At 37.9% G+C, this 27,663-nt stretch overlaps 1 protein-coding gene across 1 annotated transcript; it reads right to left on the bottom strand.

The window, feature by feature from the left end:
• Positions 1-103: 103 nt before the first annotated feature.
• On the bottom strand, positions 104-26,039 carry LOC129445190 (calcium/manganese antiporter SLC30A10-like). The gene is made up of 4 exons (XM_055206365.2): positions 23,482-26,039; positions 23,019-23,093; positions 22,695-22,934; positions 104-912 (listed from the first exon to the last, which is right to left on the bottom strand). Exons 1-4 carry the CDS (start codon positions 23,954-23,956, stop codon positions 470-472), a joined length of 1,233 nt encoding a protein of 410 aa, XP_055062340.2. The 5' UTR covers positions 23,957-26,039; the 3' UTR covers positions 104-469.
• Between the last annotated feature and the right edge of the window lie 1,624 nt (positions 26,040-27,663).

The following is a 27,663-nucleotide window of genomic DNA, read 5'->3' as shown; positions in this document are numbered from 1 at the left end:
ATACATACTCTGGGGACACAAAATATTTATTTTACATCTTAAAAAAGAATTTCTATTCAAAAAATTTACAATTTCAATATGCAATATTCTTTTCACAGTATTTTATAACCATAATAAAAGAAATTTTAAAGAAGCAAATCATAATTCAATATTTACAATATGGCTTTATGGCTCAGACAATCTGTTGACAGATTTTGCATCTTTTTGAATTTTAAATTACATTCAATACATTAGCCTTTGTTGTAAAGTACTAGCTAACAGAAATGACCTAGAGTCAGTAATCTCAGGAGGTTAAAGAGTAGTGAGAGTCATCCTTGAGATTTCAAGTCCGAAGTACATCAGACAAAGTGTCTAAGTTAATAAATACAAAATTTAATTTCTTTTGTTCTATGAACAACCAATCAGGATTCATTAATGAGAAAAAAATAAGATTCCAGTGTAACGGTTATGAAGAAATAAAACTTTAGGGCTAAAATTTTGTGCTCTTAGAGCAGGTGACTGGTATATGTTTGCTCTCTTTCAACAAGGAATTGCTACCGTCTACCATGTTGACAGCTACATCCCCAGAGGGTGCGGACAGTCTTCCGTGAAAAACAGGCACAGAGGAAACTGCGGCAGGACAGCAGGAAAGTTTTGTGCAGGCTGGGGACAGACAGGGGGCGTTGCAATGCCCTCTGTCCTGCTCTACTTCAATTGGCTCAAACTGAACAGTCACACTGTGAACTCCAGCACGATGGAAGATTTCGAGAATCTCTGTGTGAAGTCTCAATATTCTGTTTGTTCTCCAGGACGAATCGTGGTGGTCAGTAGAGACTTTGACATGCAGGGTAGCCACATTACGTCCTTTGGTTAACTCCCACACATGGACATCATGAATACTCACAACTCTAGTGAGTTTGCAAATGTTCTGCACTGAGAGAGAGAGTGAAATAAGAGAGGACAATAAACATGGTAAAGAGACACTAAAGCACATATAAAAAGTCTACACACCCCTGTTAAAATTGCAGGTTTTTGTAATTTAAAAAAAATGAAACCAAGATTAATCATGTTAAAACCTGTTCCACCTTTATTCTAGAATTCCAACCTATTTATTAAAATTAATAACAATAAGAATAATTTTGTGGTAAAGGCAAGCAAAAATTGTACAATAACAAGATTGCATGAAGTATGAAAGTATGAAAGCCCCTTTCCGCCACATAAGAAAAAATCATGCTCTGGTTAAAGTCAAAATTATACTTTTAAAGTCATTGTGGCTTTAAAAGTGATAATTTTGAATTTTTATGTCATAATTATGACTTTAAAGATGAACATTTTTTAGTCATAGTTTTGACTTTATATCTCATAATTAAGATTCATCAAAGCATGATTTTTTTCTGTGGCGAAAATAGGCTTCCATAAATAAGTGTGCACACCCCTTAAACTCATTTTAATCACCTTTAGGGCCCTATTTTAATGATCTAATAGCATTGTCTAAAGTGCACAGTGCAACGTCTAAATGGGCGTGTCTGAATCCACTTTTGCTAATTTAATGACGGGAAAAATGGTTTGTGCGTCGAGCGCATGGTCGAAAAGGGTTGGTCCTATTTTTTTATGAGTAATGGAAGTATTTTGGGCATAACGTGCAATAAACCAATGAGAGTCTCAGCTCTCTTCCTCTTTAAAAGCCTGTTGCGCCGGCGCTATGTCTAATCCCTATTTAGATGACAGACTTTGTAAACTGAAAAACTAAGCAGAGGAAGAAGATCCCCAGTTTAAGATTAATGTTAAATAATTGTGTTGTTTTTCACTTGTATTGAAATTGTTATTTTTTATTAAAACCTTTAAAACAAGTTTTCTTTTAGTCATGGAAGTAAAAAAGCACGCTTTTAATTGCTTTAAATGTATGGCTATCCAATATCATCAAAAAATAATTTACAAGTATGTAAATTTTTAAAGTTGTACTTCATTTGTAACAAACAGGAGATAAAGTTACAAACGGCTCTCCTCACGTTTCAGCACTTGGACAGCATCACAAGTTTTTTTAACCATTAGTTAAAAATGTTTCTCATCTCACCATATCCACAGGTACAGAGTCATCATATACAATAAATCCGTGAGGTAACATTTAAAAAAAAAACATTTAAAAACACATGCTTTTCTTTAAAGCAAAGCATTTATTTAATTACCAGGCTACAGGTGAAGCAGCTCTTTGCGCCTTCTAACGTCTCATAATTAGTCCTCATTTATGTCCAAGAGACTCAATAATACTATTTTACCATTTTAATCCTTTCATCTTTCATATTTAAAACGTTTTTGTGCTGCTGCGCATTCATGTGTGTGATAAGCAAACCTGCGTTGTCATCCCGTTTATAGGCGCATATTACTAATGCGCTCTTTAAATAACAAAAAAACATATTGCACCATTGACTTTATACTTCAGAGAAGGTTCCCTTTCGAGGGAATTCGCTTTGCGTCGCTACAGCGTGACAGCATCCCCAAAGCGTCTCTATGGCAACGCAGCGTCTCATTCCCTTCTCAGGGAACAAGGGTTACATATGTAACCCGAGACGTTTTTGTTGGTCAATGGCGTAGTCTATTTTAGTTGCCTCAAAATAGCAAAGCGCCAACAATGCACCTGAACACATCCCGTTTTTAGATCAGAACCCATGGGCGCAAATGCATTTGCTTATTAAACAATATGGCACTAAACGTGAAAATGATAATTGCACAGAGTGGAAACTAGCAAAAGAAACTTGCGTCGCGCATTGCGCTGCATTTTGCCGGGTGTAAGATAGAGCCTTTAGACTTTATCACAGCATTCAATCTTAATGAGTAAGTGTCATTCAATTTTGCTACATCTTGACTTGCAATATTTTGCCATTCTTCCTTGCAAAAGCATTATAATTCTGTCATATTGGTTGGGTGTCTTCTGTTGACAGTCCTCTTCAGATCACCCCATAGATTTTTGATGGGATTTAGGGATCTGGGGCCTCATTTATAAAGTTGTGTATGCACAGATTTGATGGTAGAGTGTGCATGAGCTAAAATCAATGGCAAAGTCCATATTTATAAAAACTGTCTTTGACTTGGAAAAGTGCTTAGCACTGCGTCAGGGTCTGAGCAGACGTAGGCACTTTTGCTTGTCCGATTGCTGCAGTTTTTGGGAAATATAAGTCATTCATGCTGCTCGAAAAGGATTTAAACATTGGCAAAAGCACTTTTATATGTCTATGACATTAATTAGGCATTGTTTAAAGGCAGAGATCTGAAACCATTTAGCTGCCCACAATTTCAAGATCATTTGACATGTATAGATTTCACATCTGAAAGAAAGGGGTACGCGCGTTTTCTGTGCGTACGTTCATTCTATGAATCCCACGTGGGCATTTTTGATAAATGATTGTAAGATCAAATGTAGGATGGATTCTATGAAGCATTTTATAAACCTTGATCTTGACCTTTGTGTCGCTGTCATGCTTAAAAGTGAAATTCTTCTTCATCTTAACTGTTAAAACTTAAGGTTTTGGCCTTAACTAGCAGGCTTGTGCACAATTCAGAATTGAATTGACAATGACTCCTGAATTCCAATTCGATTCTTGATTTTTAATTTAATTTAAATTGTGACCCGCTCTGGCGAAATGAGTCGGAAGTCGCACCGTTCTATTTTAAGATATGAGCCGATAATGTGGAAAAACAATGAAATTATCAAAAAAAAATATTTTTAGCTAATTTCAAAGAACAGACATTAAAAAATAATCTCCCAAAGTTTCGTAGTCCAAAAAATTGAGTAAAGGTGTTTAAATGACTATTAAAGTTGAAACAGTTTTACTAAATTCGCTGGAAATTGCTTTTCTCAAATCCTCTCGTCACCTCCGAGCATCTCCCGGGGATCCCCTGAAACGTATCTCTCCAAATATAGTGTTACACGTTGTTTTAGAGATCAGAAATCTTCATAAACGCTGATCATTTGTCAGTGGGAAACCCCGGGGCACGCGATTGGTCCAGCCATCCTCCTGTCAGTCTGGCAGCACTCTCCTCTCCTATTTAACTCCTTTTTGAATTGTTTACACTGTTATTGTCAACTAACCTACACAAAGATATGATTGCATAGGCAAGCATTACTTGTTTTCTTTTTGCTTGTCTCTCTGCCTCTCTCAATTTCTCTCACACGCGCACACACACATGCGAAAACGTACACGCGCGCACGCGCGCACAAACACACACACACACAAACAAACACACATTCTGGTTTCCATGTTTTGTGGGGACATTCCATAGACGTAATGTTCTATTCCCTTCCCCTAACTCAAACCCCAGCCATCACAGAAACCTTTCTGTTACTTCACATTTTCAATAAACATCATTCTGTTTGATTTATAAGCTTGTTTCTTGGTTTACTGTAATAGCATTTATATTAATGTCTTTGGTCAAACTAAGCTGTAAAATAAATTGTTTATCCCTTTAAAAATGCAATGGATTTTGAAAGATATCTACAAAAAACGGGCAAAAAACTTTAAAGGCGTTTTTCTCAGGTTTTCAGGTGGAAAAAAAGGACAGACAACCTTAATTCAAATGTCTATATCTTTAAAACAATGGTATCAAGGTATGACTTTGACTAGGATACCATTTGAAAGCTTATGATCTCCTCTTTCCATTGATACCAAAATCTCAATTTTGAAATTTGGGTCACCGTGACTCATTTTGCTGGATCAGGTCACAATTGATGTCAAAAACAAGATATAGAATTACAATTCGAATTTAAATTAAAGAAAGCAGAATTGCAATTCAATAAAAATAGAAAGAAATTCATATACACATTATAAGTGAACTGTTTAAAATTAAGCTTTACAGTATATGTCAATTATATTACTTTGAATTACTTTTCCTATCAATGTAATCTGTACATGTTTTCACCCAGCAATGAATGTTAAAAGCTCTAGTCACATAAGAATTAATTAAGTTTGATTTATTGTAATTGTAATTTTATGGAACACCATGGAACATGATTCTATTTCCCAGAATGCTTTACTTTAACCAAGTATTTTTAATGGTTGCCAGACAATTTGAGGTGGACATTTGTTTGAAAGCTTCTTTTCTACACAATTTGATGGTCAACACTGGACTTTTTAAGTTTCAGAAGTCGGTTTCAACTTAAAAAATATGTGTTCTTTTAAATAGTGATCTACATTGAGGTATTTTTTTCCTACAGAAGAAACATCTGGAATTCTTGATGGACTGTGAAACTCTAACTACAATCTGCACTACCAACAGTCACCAAAGCTAAACAGTTCACATCACCTGCAAAACTCAAAAAATACAAACTTTTCATCTTTACAGTTTTAACAATTTCAGTGACTTTATACAAAGTAATATTTTCTTTAAAGAAAAGAGTGACATTCTTTCACATGATTTTAAAAATTTTAGAGGTAAATGTAATTTTAAATGTTAGAAAATTATCAGTTTGCTTCAATAGTCTGTGGTAATTTACGGAATTACAGTAATGAGAAAAAAAGGTAGTACATACTGTTACTCAAACAGAAAATTCAGGGGCTAAAATAAGACAAATTCTTAGCCTTTCAGCTGAAATTGCAATCAGCAGTGTTTGAAAGGCACAAGGCTGAAATTAATCCTGTTTTGAATGTGTGGTTCACAATTTTGACAGCAGTGTGTTAGCATTTGAACAAAGTGCTGTAAATTCACAGTGTTGTGCAGGTTGTGGTTAAAGTCATGGGATAAGTGTGTAGAGTTTTGAAAACTGTGTTCAAGCAATGAAAAACAAACTAGAGTTTGGTCCACATGCTGCTGTGCATACTGTAGTTAGAGTTTTGCACATGTGACTCCAGTTGTGCCCACTGCCGCTTAGCAATCTAAAAAACTCCTCAAAAGGATCAAAGGTCGTGCTCTGGACTGGTTTCAATCATATCTTGATTCAGATGTGCCTTTCATTATGATTTGGGAGACATTGGGCCCTATTTTAACGATCTAAGCGCATTGTCTAAAGCGCACAGCGCAACGTCTAAATGGGCGTGTCCGAATCCACTTTTGGTAATTTAACGACGAGAAAAATGGTTTGTGCGCCGAGCGCATGGTCGAAAAGGGTTGGTAAATTTTTTTTAATGAGAAATGGGAGTATTTCGGGCGTAACGTGCAATAAACCAATGAGAGGCTCAGCTTTCATCTCCTTTAAAAGCCTGTTGCGCTGGCGCTATGTTTAATCCCTATTTAGATGACGGACTTTGTAAACTGAAAAACTAATCAGAGGAAGAAGATCCCCAGTTTAAGATTAATGTTAAATAATTGTGTTGTTTTCACTTGTATTGAAATTGTTATTTTTTGGATTAAAACCTTTAAAACCCGTTTTCTTTTAGTCATGGAAGTAAAAAAGCAGGCTTTTAGTTGCTTTAAATGTATGACTATGCAATATCATCAAAAAATAATTTACAAGTATGTAAGAAAATGTTTGTACTCTAAAAATACTTTATTTGTAACAAGGTTGATAAAGAATTTACAAACGGCTCTCCTTTCAGCACTTGGACAGCGTCACAAGATTTTTTAAGCATTACTTAAAAATGTTTCTCATCTCACCATATCCACAGGTACAGAGTCATCATACACAATAAATCCGTGAAAACATTTAAAAACAGATGCTTTTGTTTACTAATGCGCTCTTTAAATAAAAAAAATATTGCGCAATTGACTTTAGACCAGGTTTTTGTTGGTCAATGGCGTAGTCCATTTTAGTTGCCTCAAAATAGCAACGCGCCAACAATGAGCCTGAACACACCTTGTTTTCAGACAAGAACGCCATGGGCGTAAAAGGGGGCGAAATGCATTTGCTATTTAAACAACGCGGCACTAAACGTGAAAATTATAATTGCGCAGGGTGGAAACTAGCAAATGACACTTGCGTTGCGCATTGCGCTGCATTGCACCGGGTGACGAACAATTTGAGAAACAGATCAATTCTGTAGTTACATCTAGTTTTTTTTTAACTAAGATTGTTATCTACAGCCAAGAGCTTTTTAACCTTGAGGAGGTTTCAAGGAGACAGAGCGTTTGTGTGTGTGTGTGTGTGCAGTAGCGGAGTGGCCGTCGGGAGAGTCGGGACTTTTCCCGGTGGGCCGGTAGTGTTTTGGGGCCGCGCGATGGCCGGCCCGGTCTGATAATAATTATATGTTACGTCGTAATGATTACGAGTTAATATTAGCAAAAGCATCTGGGGCCGCGGCAGCCTGATCTGCGGCCGCTTCCCGCTGGTCAAACTGTGCAGCCTCTCTCTCTCTCTCTCTCTCTCTGCTCAACACAGTATAATACAAGCGATCGCTCAACCCGTTCGGCAGGTCAAACCATGTCTAAGATTTTCACAAATATAGGGGGATCAGTGAGCGGCCCCTCACCAAATGGAATAGCCCATGATCTGCCTCTGATGTAAAAAGCTGCTGAACACACCCCTTTTTCCTCGTCACATTTTGGGAATCTAACGTGAAGTCAAGTGAGTTAATGTAAGTGATGGAAAAGCAAAAAAGAAAACTGAAAGGTGGCGCTGAGAAGGTCAGACTCAAAGGAAAAAAAAGTTGGAGGAGGAGGCAGTGAAATGCTCAAAAATAACAGACATGTTCCGGGCATCAACGAGCAAAGATACTACTACAGGTGAAATAAACAGAAGCACATGCACAGATGGGAATTAGCACAGACAGACAACATCATCAGCATTAACCCTAAAAAGTTTTTTTATATATTTTAATTTCTAAAAAATATGTATTTATAACACTATGCTTTATATTATATTAGCTTTTTATAAGTTAATGCTAGTTAATGCTAGTTTACTAGCTTTTTATAAGTTAGTGCTAGTTTACTAGGTAATGCTGCTGTGAGGGTTACTAATAATACAGCATCTGTGTGGGAGTGATCATGACAAATCATCGACATATATTTCTCTGACTGCCTTTATCCATATATCTCTCTCTCTCACACACACACACACACCTCATTTTAAAAAATAGTGAAAAAACTATCACGTTTTTCTTTTGCTATTTGAGCAAATGGGAACACAAAAATATATTTAATAATATATTCTCTCTCATTCATAAATAGAATTTACCCCAACTGTAACGACTTCCGCTTCAGATAAACATGGAAATGTGAAAATGGTCTATTCAAGATGTCCGTTGCATATGGAATTCTATCACACAAGCTTATGTGGCATATGTGCTGTCCCTGTTCTTTTTACCTCCCACAGTATCAGAACTCAGTCAGACTCAGCCCAGTGATGAAACTGTTGATGAAGAGACAGGGCTAGGAGGAGAAACCACAGCTACAGTCACAGGTGTGCACAATGCACAATGTTATTTATGAGTGCAACACGGTAGAATGTTGTTCATAAGCAAAATGATAGAACACAATTTATTAACGCAGGTATTTTTCTACTATAGCACACCTACTTATATCTCTCCATATGTTACCCTCATTCATTTTACTCTTTATGAGCAAAATATAATTTTGCAGAAGTGCATTAATGAAAAATTTTCTCATAAAAAGTGAAACGAATGAATGTAGCATATGGAGAGATATAGGTAAAGGTGTGCTATAGACTAGTAGAAAAATACCTGTGTTAATAAATTGTGTTCTATCATAACATTTAATGTCATTTACTCTCAAACAACTATTGTTTAAATATTGTGTTACTTAATGAGGTTACATTTAACTAAGTAGTAGCAATACAGTTGATGATAGCTCTTTAATTTTATATCATTTAAAGCAGGTGTAGATGATCTGTCAAACAGTGCAAGGGACAGAGACATTTCTACCTCAGGGTCCAGAATAGAGAAAGAAAAAGCTGAGGACTTTGAAAGTGTAGAGGATGAAACAGCTGAGATGGATACAGAAAGAGTAGAGACTGAAACAGGAGAGAATGATACAGAAAGAGTAGAGACTGAAACAGGAGAGAAGAATATGGAAGGAAACAGAAAAGATCATGAAGTGAATGAGGAAAGCTTTGATTACTTTGCCCGGCCCCAGTCCAAAGACCTCAGTTTATTTTTGCAGTTCCACCCCCAACAAACCCCAAAAAGAGCCCTACCAAATATTTTTTACACAAAAGATGGGCTCAATCGTAAGTTGCTGACATATTGTGAAGGAAGTCATGCACTTTATTGCACTGTTTGCCTCGCTTTTTCGAAGCCTACTGTTTCAGAAAGTCCTTTTGTAAGAGGAGGCATGCAAGCCTGGAAACATGTCCATCAAAGGATTGAGGAGCATGAAAGAAGTAAAGTGCATAGGGACTGTGCAGAGGCTTGTTTCCTGATGGCAAGTAAAGGAGACATTGTAAGCAAAATAAGTGGAAACCAGCTTTCGTTACATCGACAACAAGTGAAAATGAAACGACAAGTGATGGAGCGTGTTGTTAATGCCGTAAAAGTGTGCGGAAAGCGTGGGCTCAGCTACAGGGGATCAAAATCTGAATCTGCCTACACCCTTGAAGATAACTCTATTGACCATGGCAACTTCTTAGAATTAATACTTTTCCTGAGTAGATATGACTCCTGCATGCAACAGCATGTTACAGAGTGCATTGAAAAAAGTAAGAAACAACATGAGGCTGGGGGCAAAGGCAGAGGATCATTAGTCACTCTGCTCTCAAAAGACACAGTGAACAAAGTCATCACAATTATCAGTCAGTTAATTAAAGAAACAGTTGCTAATGAAGTCAGAGCAGCAGGGATGTTTTCTGTCCAAATAGACACCACACAGGACATAACATCCAAGGATCAGTGTTCTGTCATCCTCAGATATGTGACAGATGCAATTCATGAGAGATTGGTTGGTGTGGTTGACTGTGAGGCCTCTACTGGGCAGTATTTTGTGGAACTGCTGAAAATAATTCTGCAAAAACTCAATCTAGATATTACATGTTGTGTATGCAGTGCAACAGATGGGGCAGCCAACATGCAGGGCCAGTACAAAGGATTTTCTGCCTTTCTCAGTGAGCAGGCCCCTAACCAAATTCATGTGTGGTGCTATGCACACATTCTGAACTTAGTGTTGTCAGACACAACAGGCATTGTACTACAGAGTGCATCACTGTTCGGTTTACTAAATGATGTTGCCGTCTTCTTACACGAGTCATATAAACGGATGCAGAAGTGGCAAGAGATAACTGCAGAATCTGGGAACCGTCAAAGTAGACTTTGTCCAATTGGGCAAACACGCTGGTGGGCAAAGGATGCTGCTCTGAGAAAGGTATTTGGGTGTTTTGGAAAGCCTGAAAGTGCCCTATACATTGACCTGATCTTGACATTAGGAGCAATCGTAGAGGACAAAACAATGCAGTCAACTGCTAGAGTTAAGGCTACAGGATTCATTGAGGGCCTCCTTAAATACGAGACCATTCTCACAGCTCAAACTTTTCTTCGGGTTTTTGAGCACACTGGACCCTTATCAAAATATCTCCAGACAAGTGGAATGGATCTACTCACAGCACAGCGACTGGTTAAGGGCACAGCAGATGGCTTAAAGAAGTGTGTGAGGGATTTCAGTGGGGCTCAAAAAGCTGCGAGCCAATTTGTGGAGTGGGCAAATGGCAAGCTTCTGGAAAAGGACTGTGAGATGGTGGTGCAGGTAGCCCTACCTGAAAAACGGGTGAGAAAGAAGAAGACCATGCCAGGAGAGGTGGCAGTAGATGAACCACTTGCAGCAGCTGAGAGAGACTTTGAGGTCAGAGTGTATAACGTAATAATGGACACTGTGACGGAGAGTATTCACCAGCGCTTTGCTGCTAGTGAAAAACTCTGCACTGATTTTGCCTGCCTTGACCCCAAAAACTTCCCTGAGTTAAGGGACAGGGGTCTCGTTCAATCAGCAATGCAGAACATCAGCAACTGTTTGCTGAAATTTGATTCAAGGGCAACTGCTGGAACTTTGCAGGCTGAGCTGTTAAGCCTTGCCAGACAGTGGGAAAGATTGAAACTGTCCCCTATGGAAGAATACCAGGTGAGGACATACACAGCAGATGATGAATCATCTGAAGGCAGTGGTAACGAAGACACACATGATGTGGAAGGGCCAGAGCTGGTTAATAAGAATGTCTGTATGTGTAAAAACTGTGCCATTTGTGTGTATCTTGTCCTGGCACAATACAATCTGTTGACAGATGCATACCATGTCATTGGACTGGCCTACAAATTTCTGTTGACGTTATCAACCACTCAAGTGGCCTGCGAGAGGAGCTTTTCCACCCTTAAGTTTGTTAAAAACAGACTTAGAAGCACTCTAACACAAGAGCACTTGGAAGCCTTTATGCTTATGTCAACAGAGAAAGACATTCTGATGTCCTTGGACTCTGATGGGGTTATAAACAAGGTTGCAGAGACCAGTGACCTACTGCGACGGCAACTCATGTTTTAAGGGAGTGTGTGTGTTTGTGAGAGAGAGAGAGAGAGAGAGAGAGAGAGAGAGAGAGAGAGAGAGAGAGAGAGAGAGAATTACTGTTACACGCCACCACCAAATGTTTAAACTACAATGTTCAGTTTGTAATTGTTAATACATGTTGTACATTCATTACAGTACTGTTTTTCAGTGTCATAACAGTAATATATTATTCTTGTTTTGCCATGTTCTTATTTATTTATTTACTTGTTTATCTATACTTGTTGTTTTTTATGTTCAATTCTAATGCTTTGGCTTTGCAAAAAGGTACTTTGTCATGCCACAAAAACTATTTTAATTGGACAGTGCTCCAATGCCCAATACCACTATGTTTGTATATATTCAAAGCATATATACAGTATTAGCGACTGTTAAATGGCCTGTTTAGGTCTGTTCTAAACATGCATTTGCATAGCAAAATCCCTTTTCTGCTGTTATTGTATGTTGTTGTTGACTAAGATCTTTTAAATAATAATTAGTACACTTCAGATTTCATGTTTTTGTGCAGTCATTTTATTGTAATTTTAGACTTCATCATTGGCTTATTTACATGGAACCATTTTCATGAAACCTACAAAAACTTCACTGTTTACTCTATCTACAACGTCAACATGCATTTGTGTAGTGGCATCTAGTGGTGAGAATGCAGATTGCAAGGTATATACTCAGTAGAACGCATAGAACAACAAAACCTAAAACATGACGTGGCGTTGTCAAGGTAACAATTTCAATGGATCTAAACAAATCAATCTAACCATAGATGTGACCAGCAGTAGCGGTAGCTTTCTTAATATACTTAACATAATTTTGCAAGGGTTCTATGACGTAAGTAGTATTTTTTAGCAAATTTTTTTTTTTGACCACGAGGGCCGGTGGTCTACGAAATTTCCCGGTAGATTTTTTGGTCCCACTCCGCCCCTGTGTGTGTGTGTGTGTGTGTGTGTGTGTGTGTGTGTATTATTTTACTTCTGTTTAAGATATTGTACAGCACAGTGATCAACTATTATTGTTTTTTATTGTGCTTTATAAATAAACTTTGACTTGATTCACTGACTGACAAGGCTTCCAACATGATAAAGGCATTCACCCTCTTCTCACCAATGCATTTTGTTGAAACTGAAGAGAAGAGCAGGATGAGATATCTGATTTTGAAGTGGTGAATGTTGAAGAGGAGATGATCTACTTTCCACCATAGAGAAGCTCATGCTTTGTCCACACTCTTCAGCTTGTGGTTTGTGATGCCATGGATGATGCTGGCTCCATAAAAAAACTACTGTGCAAGGTATAAAAAAAATTTTGTCCACACTGGCTACCGACTCCCTAGAGGGAGAGCACAAACTTCAGTTTACGAATGCCACCCACTGGAATAGCCAGTTAAAGATGATGAGGTCTGTTCTCAATGTTTCAAGTGATGTACTTGTCATGCTCCTTTTCCCCATATAGCTGACATAATTTGAGCAGAAAATAATCCAGAAGCTTTGAGAGGTATTGGAACCCTTAAGGAGGCTACGGACAGATGCCAGGCTGAGAAAATAGTAATCTGCAGCTTCATCATCCCTTGTGTCAAGGGCTTAAGGCATGCTATGTCAGGAAAAGCAGGACACGAACCAAGGCGCAGGCGATAATAGAAAAAAACACTGAACTTTATTTAATAAAACAAAGAAACAACACTCACAAGGGGGCAAAAAGTAACCCCAACAAGATATACTAAACACTGACTAGACTACACTAGACTCAAAACAAAATAATGCAAAGGACACTAACTATACTACAATAAACATAAAAAACTTGATTCACGAGTTCGCACTTACATCTAATCTGATTGCGAAAGTAAGCATATTTTGGCATGCTGTCCTGGGGGACCGCTCTGGATCCGGAGTGAAGCTCGAACTCCGAATCCGGGGTATGGCCCGAACCTGGAGAACTTCCCCATCCCAAACTGGGATAGAACAGATTAGAGTGGCAAGTTGGGGTGGTGGAGGGATATCTGAAAACAATCTCAAGAAAATAACATTGGAACAAAACTAATTAAACAACCTAACCTGCAGAAAACAAAGGTGATGACACTCAACATACCAAACCCATTACCAGTGCAGGTAAATGGAAAAAATCTTCCAATGACCACAGAATTCACCTATTTGGGCAGCATTGTCAGATATGATGGAGGAGCGGACATTGACATAAAGAATCGTCTTGGCAAAGCCAGAAATGCCCTTAGGATGCTGAATAGTGTTTGGAGATCCAAGCTTTACAGCATAAAGACCAAGTTGAAATTGTACCAGAGCTGTGTGCTTTCCACCCTGCTATATGGCTCAGAGTGCTGGAGGATAACAGACAGTGACCTGAATAAGCTCTCTGTTTTCCATACAAAGAATTTGAGGAGAATCATGAGAATTTTCTGGCCAAACACCATCTCTAATGAGCAGTTGCTTGCGTGTTGCAATCAGGACAGTATTGGGACCATCATCATGAGAAGAAGATGGAGGTGGATTGGGCACTTGATAAGGAGAGAACAAGAAAGTATTACCCGCACAGCCCTTCACTGGACACCAGAGGGCAAACGCAAGAGAGGCAGACCAAAGAACACCTGGCGCCGGACAGTAGAAGGAGAATTAAAGAACATGAACCACACTTGGGGTACCATCCAGAAGCTGGCCCAGAACAGACAGGAGTGGAAGACTTTTGTTGCTGCCCTACATGCCAGTGGCATAACGGGCGGTAAGTAAGTAAGTAAGTAATTAAACAACATTTAGGGGTTATTTATTTCAATAATTTAATCATTATCTATATTTTAGAACAAAATGTATGCAGGGTTGAGGAGTGATTAGTTACGTGTAATGAAATTATGTTATTGAACAACAAAATGAGTTTAATGCAATTGAACTTTATTGTCCTTAACCCCCTGGGGTCCAAAAACACGGCACCACGTTTTGACGTGTTTTTTCCTTATCATGGCAGAATCAACTTAAAATACTCCATCATTCATAATCATACACATACGTGTTTGACATCATTTGAAACAGTAAAGGGTTTTCTTTAATATGTGTTCATTCACAATAACAACAGATCTTTGTGTTTTTGTCCAATAAAGAAAATAAACAGGGTGTGCAACCAGACATTTCTGTCTCCGCCAGCTGTCTCTCAAAACACGTTACAAAAATCAATTGAAATGCCGCGAATACTCATCACACAAACATGATACACATATCCAGTAATGTAGTACCGTAAAGAGAGTACCGTTTTTCCTGGCTGACTTCATTATCTTTAATTCGGTCACGCCCACAGGCGGTACCCGGTGTTGAAATGGAAATCAACAGACGAGCGGTTCAAACCATAATAAACAAAGCGTAAAGTTTATCAGATTTAAAGACTTTACTACATGTTTGGATTATAAACTTCATACACATACGTGAGGAATATTTTCATTTATGTCTGGACATTGAGGAAGAGAAGCATTTATCTTTAACATTACCTTAGAAGAACAATGGAGGACGCACTGGAGCTGGATTAGAAGTAAGTAACATTAACAGTTAATTTATACCATTTATATTTGCTATCATGTAATATGCTCATGGCTTGTGCAGTTCAGCCTACATATAGTAAGCAACCTCAGCAGACTGCACGCTTCGGATTGAAAAACTTTCACATTGTTTACAAACGGACGCGATCTCACATAATGGCGGATTTCACTGTTGCATGCTGTAACAATTTTAAACACAGTTATTTACTTATATCCTTCATGGCAACTTTCAGAAAGCCTGAACTGCTGTATCTTTTAAGTGTGTGCTGTAATATGATTCCATGTTCTCGCTGGGCACACTCGTACGAGCATGACCAGAACAACCACAGTTCCCGTAGCAACCACAGACAGCTCATTGAGATTCACCAGCATGTTTACAGATGTAAGAAAAGTTAAAGTACTGTAAGGTTATTGTTTGACAGACCACATTTTAGTAAAATGTTGCAGTTGAAGTCTACTTCTAAATGTTTTTTAACACTACACGATAAAACACACTCCCGACACTCACAATCTTAATGCACTCGTGCTAGAATAAAGATAATTCATATAAGATGACGCAGTGCATGTGGCAGCCTGTTGCAGCAGCTCTGAAGTTTTTTTATGTTTTTAATGTTCTTAACTTTTTGTTTGTTTCGTACTACTTAAATTTGCTTTATCAATGCCTGAGGACTACGTTTGTTAGCAGTTTTAGGTATGAGAGCATCAGGAAGCACTGGATTGTGATTGTTTTTATCATGGCACTCCTATTTGGATCTTCAGGTGCTAGCTTTAGTGCGGCTAATTCTGACTCCATGATTTATTCAAGAGAACAACTTTAAGCTCTTCAGCACTCGACAAAGGTATCGATACCTGAATGGAGATCCCGCTTGACTTAAGGAAGAGCCGAAGGGGATGTAGAGCTGGAGTGAAAAGCCGACTAAAGAAAAAACGATACAAGCCATCGTTACCAGCCATCGTAATGGAAAATGTTTGATCGCTTGGGAACAAGATGGAGGAGCTAACGGCACTTACAAGGTCTCAATTGGAATATCGTGAGTGCAGACACAGTTGTTATGCTGGATTCCTTTCATCTGGTACGTGCAGACAGCTGTGCTGTGGAGTCTGGTAAGAGCAAGGGTGGTGGATCGGCCCTGTTTGTTAATGAACATTGGTGCTGCCGAAAACACATTACGGTAAAAGAAAAACTATGTAACAAGGACATTGAATTAATGGCTGTAGGAATGAGGCCTTACTATTTCCCTAGAATTTTCTTATGTGATCTCTATCATGGTGTATATCCCGCCCTCTGCAAATGTGAGACATGCGAGTGAGCATATTAATACTGTCACAGCTAGGATGCAGACAAAATATCCACAATCACTCATCATTATTTCTGGTGACTTTAATCAAGTTTCTCTACATAATACCCTTCCTACGTTTACACAATATGTGGACTGTGATACAAGAGACAGTAAAACTCTGGACTGGTTATACGCAAATGTGAAAAATGCTTATTGTTCCCTACCACTCCCTCCATTGGGACCGTCGGACCATAATATTGTTTCAATAATATCCGATCTGTGTATGTTCCGGCTGTGAGGAAGCAGCCGCCAACAATAAGAACAGTTAAAGTGTGGTCCGAATCAGATTATGAGGCATCAATGGACTGTTTTGAAACTACAGATTGGGAGGTTTTAGGTAAATCGCATGAAGAGGACATTGACAACTTAACGGACTGTGTCACAGAATACATAAATTTTTGTGTTGATAACACAGTACCCACCAAAAAGGTAAAATGTTACTCAAACAACATGAGGAGTATGGAGGGTATGGAGTGATCTAAATATGATGTATGGACATGGGAATAGAGTACATGGATCTACTACCTCTGGTGGACAAATGTGGATAGATGAAATGAATATATATTTTAATAGATTTGATGGTGTTGGCCCACAATCTTCCTCATCGGATGGTCTGAGGGGAAGCTCTTGTTTAGATCTCTCCTCAGGGTCAAATTCACCACTTTCTATCACCTGTGAGTCTGTTCCTTTGTTTAATATACCTATGGAACAAGTAAGAAGTGGTTTAAAGAGAATTAAAATTAGGAAATCTGCAGGCCCTGACGATATAAGTCCTAGAGTTCTTAAAGTTTGTGCTGATCAATTTTTGTTGGGTGACTCACTATATTTTTAATTTATGTCTGCGTTTGGAAAGGATACCTGTCTTATGGAAGACATCATGTATTGTACCAGTTCCCAAGAAAACTAACCCTACTGAATTTGCACATTACAGGCCAATAGCCCTAACGGCACAGGTAATGAAAGTGTTTGAGAGATTGGTTTTAAACTACATTAAGCAGCTATTGTTTGCTTTTGATGATAAATTGCCATTTGCTTATAAAACTGCAATTGGTGTTGATGATGCAATTATCTATCTTTTAAACAAATCTTTAAGTCATTTAGAGACCTCTGGTAAAACTGTCAGAATTAAAATTTTTTGACTTCTCTAGTGCTTTCAACACTATTCAACCTGCTTTACTTAGAAATAAGTTAGAAAATGCCAGATTACAACACAGTATGGTAAGCTGGCTAACTGACTATCTTTTAAAGCTCACGTAACACACGCTGTTTCTGCATTTCTGATATTTATCTGGAGTACCTATAGAGTAGTATGACAACCTTTATATCTCTGAAGAGTCTTTAGTTTAATCAGATTTATAAAAAAAAGATTAGCTTTACAGAATCTTTCCGATAACGTACGAAAAAATGAAGAAGGAGGAGTTATAACACGGGAGGAGCGAGTACGAGTCATACAACACTATACAACACTGTTTTAACTTATGATTCACTACATGTTCGTGTCATTTATATAATATACACGCGCCTATTTCAAACATAAGACAGAAGTCTTACTTACCACGTGTAACTCGTCATGACCCGGTTCTGAAAATCCACCGCATTAAACACACACGCAAAACTCCGCTGCTAATCCGGATAATAAACTATATCCATTGTTTCCATAAGGCTGGATGTCTTCTCCTTACATCCAAAAACACACTTCTTCTTGTGCCATTGTTGACTTTTGAAATTAAACAAGGCTGAGTGGCGTGATAAGCTGTTAGCAAGCTCTAGCGTCTCCCGCTGACTGACGGCTGGGCGGGGTTTTCCGGGGGAAGTTTTCCGGCGGAAGCCCATATAAAGAAGTGATACGTATCGAAAACCCCTGAAACGTCAGTTAGAACCGTAATCAAAAAAAATTAGCCGAAACTTGTACGAACCCTGGCGAAGTGCATTCGGCACAGAAATACTCTGAAACACGCCCAACTGCATTTTTGACACTTTGCCTACGTTTAGCATGAGGAAACAACTCTATAACTGTGTTAATAAGTCAGAATGCTTGAAATACCATTAAACCCCCCCCTTTAAATAGACCACAGTATGAAATGGAGAACAACTATGTGTCTCAAGTAGTTACATCTAGCACTGGTGTACCTCAAGGTACGGTTTTGGCACCATTTTTATTTACTTTTTATACATCTGATTTTCAATATAATTCAAAGAATTGCCATCTTCAAAAAATTTCTGATGATTCTGTTATTGTGGGTTGTATAAAAGATAATTATGAGAGTGAATACAGGGAACATCTAAAGAACTTTGTGGATTGGTGTGAGATAAATGCTCTTACGCTAAATGTTAGTAAAACCAAGGAAATGGTGGTTGATTTTGGCAGACATCCGTATCACGTTATGCCAGTTTATTTATACGAGTCAGATATTGAGATTGTCACATCCTATAAGTACTTGGGTATATATCTGAACAATAAGCTTGACTGGTCTGACAACACAACACAAATCTATAAAAAAGGTCAGAGTCGTATTCATTTATTAAGGAGACTGAGATCATTTGGTGTATGTCAAGCATTGTTGAAGACTTTCTATGACTCTGTTGTGTCATCTGTGATTTTGTATGGTGTCACCTGCTGGGGAGGAGGACTGTTGGAGAGGGAGAAAAAAACTATTTAATAAGCTAATAAAGAAAGCAGGTTCTGTTGTGGGGTGTGTTTTCCCCCTATAGATGACATAGCCCAGGTTAGAATGACTGACAAACTGATTAACATGATGAATCATGAATGTGATTCTTTTATGAATTAGTTTATACTTGCGAGAGTTCTTTTAGTACAAGATTAATTCAACCAAGGGGTTATAAGGAACGTTACAGAAGGTCTTTTTTACCAACAGCCATTAGATTTTACAACCAATGCTGTTGGATTGGAAATTAAAATTGACTTAAGGACTGTTGGATAGGTACACTTTATCCTGGTGAACCGATTAGAGTCCAAGAATTGAGTCAAGCACCATTCAGATATTGATTAAACTTTACTGGAGAAAGGAGGGTTTGTATATGTGTGGTCTGTACAAATAAAACACAAAACAGATATACATAAGATATGATAAATTACACAAAACACAATAATACAGAATAATACAGCCCAGTACTTATATATGTAGTTAGGAATAAATTATATTATCCACACAGAAGCATTAACAATATGGGCGTGAAGTAATAACTGTAAAATATATCAAATCTCATCTAAATGCTCAACTTAAACCTTCATATTACAATCATATGCAATACAAATACACATACTAATATAAACAGCAACTAACAATGTGTTAAAACTTAGCAAAATAGCAATATAAATCAAACAATAAACTCGATATGGCGGGAAATGCACGGAGGATCGCGCATACATTACACTCGATAAACGAGCTCAATAACTCAAGTTTAAATCACCTAACGGTGATATCCCGCATAACTGCAACATAAACATGCTCTGAATAATATTTTAATTATGAATAACTCACTTTCTTTGATGTACGCACACACTTGAACTTGAAACGGCTCGTAGCGCTTCCTCACAGCTCCCCTCACATTCACCTGAGTCTCTTCATGACGCGCACGGGCTTAAAGGGGACGCGCACGGTCTTAAAGGGGCCGTGCACGCAAACCGTTTATACAAATGCTATACAAGATAATTTTTAGTAAATTGATTGTGTATTGATGTGGAATGTGTACCTTATGCTCAAAACTAAACCAATGTGTTGTGGCATAATGTAGTTGCTCAGGTCATTGTGTACAAACTGTTGTAATTGTTTTGAATTTTTAATTTTTGTGTGTGTTGAGCGTGCTGTGGCATGTAAATTTCCCTTTGGGGATTAATAAAGTTAATCTAATCTAATCTAATAAAACAGTACCTGTGGCTGGCTAAATTACCTAGCATCCCCATTTGGCTAGCATGCTATCGTTAGCATTACACCACAAAAACAATAAAATTATATATTACAAATGGCCTGTAACTATGTCTTACCTTTGCAGTAAAAAGAAAGCCAGCTCGAGGTCTGTTTTCATACCCAGCGCTGACCAGAGCTCCCTCCAAGAATCAAATGCCATGTTTATTCTTGTCTTTGCCCCGACACCGGTCATGTTCTATTTTGGCTGCACTAGATAAGGATTTTTTTAAACTTACAAGGAGTTTCTGTGGGTGTCTGGATTGTGCTGGAGGTTGGTCGCTTCTTTCCGTCTGCAGAGTCCATTTGAAACATGCTAGCGATTGCCACTGTTTACTAATGGCTTCGTTACGCGTGTATATGGAACGCCCAAGTAGACGAGCACGCGCATGACGTCACATTTTCGCGCCAATTCGGACCCGACTCCTCAACACACAATAGAGCCTACAGGCTGATAGAAACAACCATGGAGGACAGTCATTTGAAGGTGTCATTCTTTCGATTACATTATGGTTGGCTCATAAATATACAAATGAAAACTCTATCTTAAAGATTTTTTTATTAATAAGCTACATAATGCCCCTTTAAAGGAAATTATTTATGTAGACTTTGCATTGATAAAGTAATCCAAATAAAGTAATCATAACCACATTTATAATGGGTAACTTATAACAGCAAGCAATTACATTTCCAAAGTAACTTTCCTAACACTGAATGTACTGTATGTAAGATTTAACACATTCTTCTTGTTGTGTGACTGTGGAATTTCTTTGAATTGCCATGAATTTAATTCCACTTTCTGTTATTACAATTCAAATTCAACTTTCCTGTAGGGTGAAGTCAATTCAATTTAAATTCCAATTCATGAATTGAATGGAAGACAATCCTGAAATTTGCACAAGCCTGTTGACTAGAATTTGGAGCAATTCATTATTCCACCCACCCTGATTAAAGCCCCAGTTCCAGCTGAAGAAAAGGAGCCACAGAGCCTGAGGCTACCTCCTTGCTTAACTGTGGGCATGGTGTTCATTTGGTGATGTGCTGTGGTGTTTTTTTTGCACCAAATATATGTTTGGTATTATGGCCCAAGTTAAACTTTGGTCTCATTAGATTATAATAAATTATTTCACATGGTTTTTGGGATATAGAAATATTTTTTTTAAAACTTTAGATGGACTTGGATGTTTTTTGGTAAAAAAATATGCTTATATCACAAACATGGAGAATTCAGGAGATTATTGTCACATGTAGAAAACATGTAGTAATTTATATAATACATTTGAAGTGGATGTCCTGGTCTTAGTAATGTCACTGTTTTGCCATATTTTCTCCACTTGTTAATTATTGTATCTAGTGTTCCATGGTATATACAATGTCTTGGAAATGTTTTGTAACCTTTTCCTGATTGATAATTTTCAACTATGAGATCCTGTAGCTGCTGAATAAGCTTTTTTCAGTTAGAGGATACCAAACTGCATACCTGTCAACACTTTTCTCTGGATTCTCCCATATGTTTCTATTCTATCCTGCTATCGTCCTGTTTAAATATTTCCCCATATTTCTCCCTTATTTCTAATCTTTCTATAAAAAAATCTTTCTATAAAAAATCCCACTAGCCATATTTGATGTTTGCTATATTCAATGCTGGGAATGCAGGTGGCAGTATTAGCATCCAGAGGAAGGAGGATGACTAGCCACACGCACCAGTTACACAAAATGCAGTGGACACCACATTTGCCCACTTCTTGTGTATACAAACTTGCACATTTGGATATGTGCACTGAGTGCATGGCATTCTTTGTAACTTTACGTGTTGGAAAACACTGCTGTTTGTGCTTTACTGTCATGTAAAATCAATCACACTGGTCAAGATTACAATCTGTGTGTCTAACTATTTGTATTTGTCCTGGTTATACCTGTCTAAGTGGGCCGCGGAAAGAAAAAGTTAACCACATGGGGAATGTTGGGATGAGGAACTTTCCCTTATTTTCAAATCCCAATGTTGACAGGTATGCCAAACTGATCCTTTAGGACCAATCACACTTTATGAATAGTTCATTAGTCATTTTAATTGATGACAGGTATGTACTAATTAATATTAAACTTAAGTCTGAATGTGATTGGTTGATTCTGAACACTGCCACAATCCCTATTATAAAAGGGTGTGCCCACTTATGCAAGAAGGTTATTGTGCAATTTTTTTCTTTTTGCCATAAATTATTCCTATTGTTATTTACTTTAATATATAGGTTGCAATTTCACAATAAAGGCGGAACAGGTTCTGACACGATTTATATTGGTTTTTATTTTTTATTTTTTTACAAAAAATTGCAATTTTAACAGGGGTGTGCAGAATTTTTATATTCACTGTATAGCCAGATAAGCAGTGAGATTTAAGTACAAGTACATGACATTTGACAATAACCAGTTTTGCTACAACGCAGTCTAATAGTGTGCGGATGCAATGCTGATCGAGCAAAATTCAATAAGATAGTGTAAACTTACAGACAGCGGTCAGAGGCAGGTCGGCTGGGCACATCTGAAGCAGTATTCCTGTGGTTTCTTTAACCAGTGGAGTGGCTGATGACATAATGATGGCCCTTATAATAAGCGTTAGACCTGGATCCACATAACACTGCCAGTTACACGAGGTATCGGGCCCCAGGGGCCACACATAAAACAAAGCTGAAGACACAACCACCACGACTGACCCCAGGGCATCGTTTAACACATGAAGCAGGACACCTTAAGAAACAAGATAAAACACACAATTGAAACACTCAAGTTTCTCCAACACTTTCAAATCATCAAAAGTATGCTGGACGTCACCTCTTATGTTAAGAGGATGTCCATCATTCCCAGACTGCTCCTCATCATTAGAAGCGGTTTGGTCAGCCAGGCTGCCTGTGGACGGATAATGTACAAGCGTGGGGTGCAGTAATGACACGTCACAAATACATTAACATGCATCCTTACAACATTAGTATGGCAAGAAAACGTCAACTTATTGAAGTTTAGCTACTTGGGTCATCTTGGAAAACATTATATGATTAGCTACACTTAATACACAAGTCTCATTGGATAAAAGCATCCGCCAAATGTAGCTATAGATATAAATGTAAATGCAGTAGCTTATATGTTTGTGACTGGGAGTTAAACGAGTGAATCTAAAATATTTAACTCTTTCCTGGTTAGGTCAACGTAGAAAAATGACACATGCATATGTAGCCGTAAGAAGCTTTGTAAACTTAGGAACACTGTTTGAATATTTGTCTCTCGTTACAAAAGTCACCTTCTTCGTTTGCCTCCCGGCTTTTCTCGTCTGGCGCGTCTTTCTCTCGCCCTGCGCATAGCCAGCGGCAGTCCTGAAAGATCACCAGACCCAACAGATTCACCGCAAGACCCAACGAACCCACGATCAGCACCAGCAACGGGTCATCGATGGCCTCAGGGCGCGCGAGCCTCTCCAGTGCCTCCATAGAGATGTAAAAGCAGAGCGCGGCCAAGAAAATGACGTTTGCCAACGCGCCGACTGCTTCTGCTCGCCCGAGCCCGTACGTGCAGCGGCCAGAGCCTGCGCGACGCGCCACCCGCGCCGCCGTCAGCCCGACGCACAGTGACAGAATTTCCGACAGAACGTTAAATGAGTCCGATACCAGCGCGATGGAGTTGCCCACGTATCCCGCCACAATCTCTGCCACGAATAAGATCACGTCGATAACGAGCATAAAAATCAGGCGACAAGTTTTTCCGCTGTAGCGTCCCATGGTGATGATTATGATGCTGATGATGGTAGAGAATTGATGTCAGGAAGTGGCTGAACTAGAATTTTATACGTAGGATGGCCGGGGGGTGGCCAAGGTTACTTTAGGGGGTCCATAGTCCATGAAAGAAAACGATGTGTAGCATATATAAAAAATGCATAACATAATTTAAGCCTAAATTTTAAACTTTTCTATTTCTCACATTTGATTTACATTTTTTTATGAAACAAAATATCTAATATAAACTGCAGTCACTTTCGTAAAAGTTATTCAGAAAATCATGATAACCCTTAAATTAAACAGCACAGCTCAAGTAAATAAATAAAATTAATCTATATGTAAATATGTATTGGGTTTTTTTACGAAGTTACAGTCTGTAACAGAAGCGAGCGATTTTCTCTTCTTCTTTTGTAATTAAATTAAATGTAAGATTTACATGTACAGTATTGTTTATTAGTATTAGCCTATTAAGACCGAATGCAATAAAATGTAAAATACATACAGTAACCAATAGTTTAATCTGATACTCACTAAGACAGCTATTTTGACATATGATTATTTATCAGTTTAAACCAAAATGACGCTAACATGAACTCGTTTAAGCTCTAGCTGTGCACGCGCGCTACAGATGGGGAGCGTGCGGCAGTCACAGTCAGTGAATCTAATAATCATACAATATCACTTCAAGAATAAAACATGGCATTGAGTTTTGCTGTAAAAAGAATGTTGAATAAAGAAAGGCCAATCTATATTATATAAGCATAGACTTTATTCAGTCCACAGCAGTGAGCAGAAATTTTAAATAGAGTGGACCTCAGTGCATATTCTCAAATTACATCATTTTACAATATAGTGGTTAAACGGATTATATTATCTACATTTTGAGTCATGGATTGAATAATTTTCAGATCAGCAAAAAATTAGAATTTTTTAGATCAGCAGAAAATAAAGTAAAAACAAAAGATTATAAGAATATAAAAATTAAAAAATTAAAAAAGGTACAAATAAAGTTCGATCTAACAGTAATATTTAGGTACATAAATACAATCAAATGAATAATAACACTTCGTTTTCTTTATTCCATGAATTAAATATACTTAATATTTTTAAAGCTATTTAAGTGATTTTCCTTTAGTCTTCTGTTGTTTGATTACCATAATGACGCAAACATGTTTGTGTTTGCGTTCAATTTAAGACATAACTGACCGATTTTATGAGAATATGTGCCATGACAAAAAGAGAGATTTTCTGTTTGTTTGCTTTTTGAAACATTCCAAGCGCTTGTGTGTGTGTGTGTGTGTGTGTGTGTGTGTGTGTGTGTGTGTGCGTGCGTGCGCGCGGGTGCGCGTGCGTGCGTGCGTGCGTGCACAGAAACCAGCTCACTTTAACACTTTTTTGTGCTCAAATTGTTTAAAACGAATTGAATCTTAACGTTTGTAAGGGTTTGTTAACACATGCAAATAATACACTTCATAAATAGTTATTTAATTCTAAATTATGCATATTTGAGCGATTATTATTTATGAGATTATTATAATGTATGTGTGATTTTTTTCTGCTTTTCCATAAAACATTTTGTTTCTCTTCTGACTGTGTGGGACTTTATGTACTGTAGCCTCACCACTGGTCCACAAAAAGACAAATAGGGGAGACCGGGGTTGGTTGTCACAATTTTTACTCATGCATGAATTGCTCATCTTCAAAAAATCTTTCAGCAGTAATTCCTACATGAAATGAAACTTTGGAGTCTTAGCTTTAAATGTGTATACTTTTTACTTTTCGATTGTATTGTAACAGGAAGTAATTAACCATCAAAGACACTCTGACACAATGTGACAACCAGCCCCCATCACAGGGTATGGGGTTGGTTGTCCCTATAGAGGTTCAATAGGATTTCAGTGATAAATTGGGATCTGAAAAGATAATGTGTAACTTTTTAGTTTTTTAAGCTAGAAACGGCAAATAAGTTTTAATATGAATCCACCCCTATGATAGTTGTTATTAATGCCCCTAATGTTTAAACAATGGGATTAAAGCGGGTGATCAGTTACTTGAACAGGCTTTATGCCCAGCTGCACTATGAACCCCAGCCAGCTCATTGCCTCCTGCCCGCCACCATTGGACAAACTGACCAATCCAGATGTGTCTGATTATTGTTGTTGTGACTACTGAGGTCAGGCACACCTGGATTAATCAGTTTGTCCAATAATGGCAGACAAGAAACAAGAAGCTGGCTGAAGTTCAGGAATTAGTGCAGCTGGGCATAAAGCCTATTGTCTTCTGTGTTGAGAAATAAAAAGAAATAATTTTTAGTGTTAAAACCTCTTTATTTAATGCTTTATTTATTTTATTTTAACAGCAAACAAAAACAAACAAACAGACAAACAGTCTTAAAAGGTCTACATGTCCAATATTCTTATGTGACAACCAACCCCAACTGACTTCTTGACAAACATGATAAGCTAGCTGCCACACGGCTCTAACTTGATCGCTAAAAGATGATTCAAAATAAAGCTACTACTTTTAGCTTTTTAATGAGTGTTTTGTTTTTGAATGATTAATATCCTACAAGATCTCAACACAAAAACAACACCAACATAAAAATTTACTCTGACCCATAAAAATAAAAAATTGTCTCCTAACCTCAATGTTTTGTGTCTGCTCAGCAAAATTACAAGTGCAAATGAGTAAGTTATTAAAGGCTAACAGATTGATATCAAAATTGTACCACAGCGCCATGTAGTGTGTCTGTAATAAGCAATGTGACAACCAACCCGTGAGATAACCAGCCCCGGTCTCCCTTAATACACACGCTATTCCACTCTACACTGAAATCATTATGTAGTATTTGTTACGTAAGTTAATATTCTCTTAATAATTGTTTTAAAAAATTTATGATGAAGCATTAGGGTTTCTTTCACTGGAACTAAGGGGCAAAGCCTAACCCTCGAAAAACAACCCCACAACAAACTTTACACTTGGCAGAATGCAGTAAGTATTGTTCGGTTTGCCAGACAGAGAAGCGAGATTTGTGGCTCCAGAGAACACGTCTCCACTGGTCTAGAGTCCAATGGCGACATGCTTTACACCACTGCATCCAACGCTTTGCATTGAACTTGGTAATGTAAGGCTTGGATGCAGCTGCCCGGCCATGGAAACCCATTCCATGAAGCTCTCTACCCACTGTTCTTGGGCTATTCTGAAGACCACATGAAGTTTGGAGGTGTGGTGTTATTGACTTTTCAGAAAGTTGCAGACTTCTGTGCACTGTGCGTCTTAGCACGCTCTCACCCCGCTCTGTGACTTTATGTGGCCTAACACTTCGTGGCTGAGTTGCTGTTGTTTCCAATTGCTCCCATTTTGTTATAATATTATAAACAGTTGACCGTGGAATATTCAGTAGTGAGCAAATTTCACGAACGGACTTATTGCACAGGTGCCTACCTATCACTGTACCACGCTTGAATTCACTGAGCTCATGAGAACGACCCATTCTTTCACAAATGTTTGTAAAAGCTGTCTGCATGCTTAAGTGGTTGATTTTATACACCTTAGACCTAAATTCAATGATATGGAGGGGTTTCCACAACTTTTGGCAATATAGTGTATGGCGAAATTTATTTTAAAGTACGGTATGTTTACAAAAATGTATTTTTCACTAATTTATTTATTGACCGTGTGTTGTATATTTTGAAATATATTTATAAAAA

The sequence above is a fragment of the Misgurnus anguillicaudatus genome, chromosome 3 (genome assembly GCF_027580225.2).
Source record: "Misgurnus anguillicaudatus chromosome 3, ASM2758022v2, whole genome shotgun sequence".
Lineage (NCBI taxonomy): Eukaryota > Metazoa > Chordata > Actinopteri > Cypriniformes > Cobitidae > Misgurnus > Misgurnus anguillicaudatus.
This window is presented reverse-complemented; position numbering and strand designations above follow the sequence as displayed.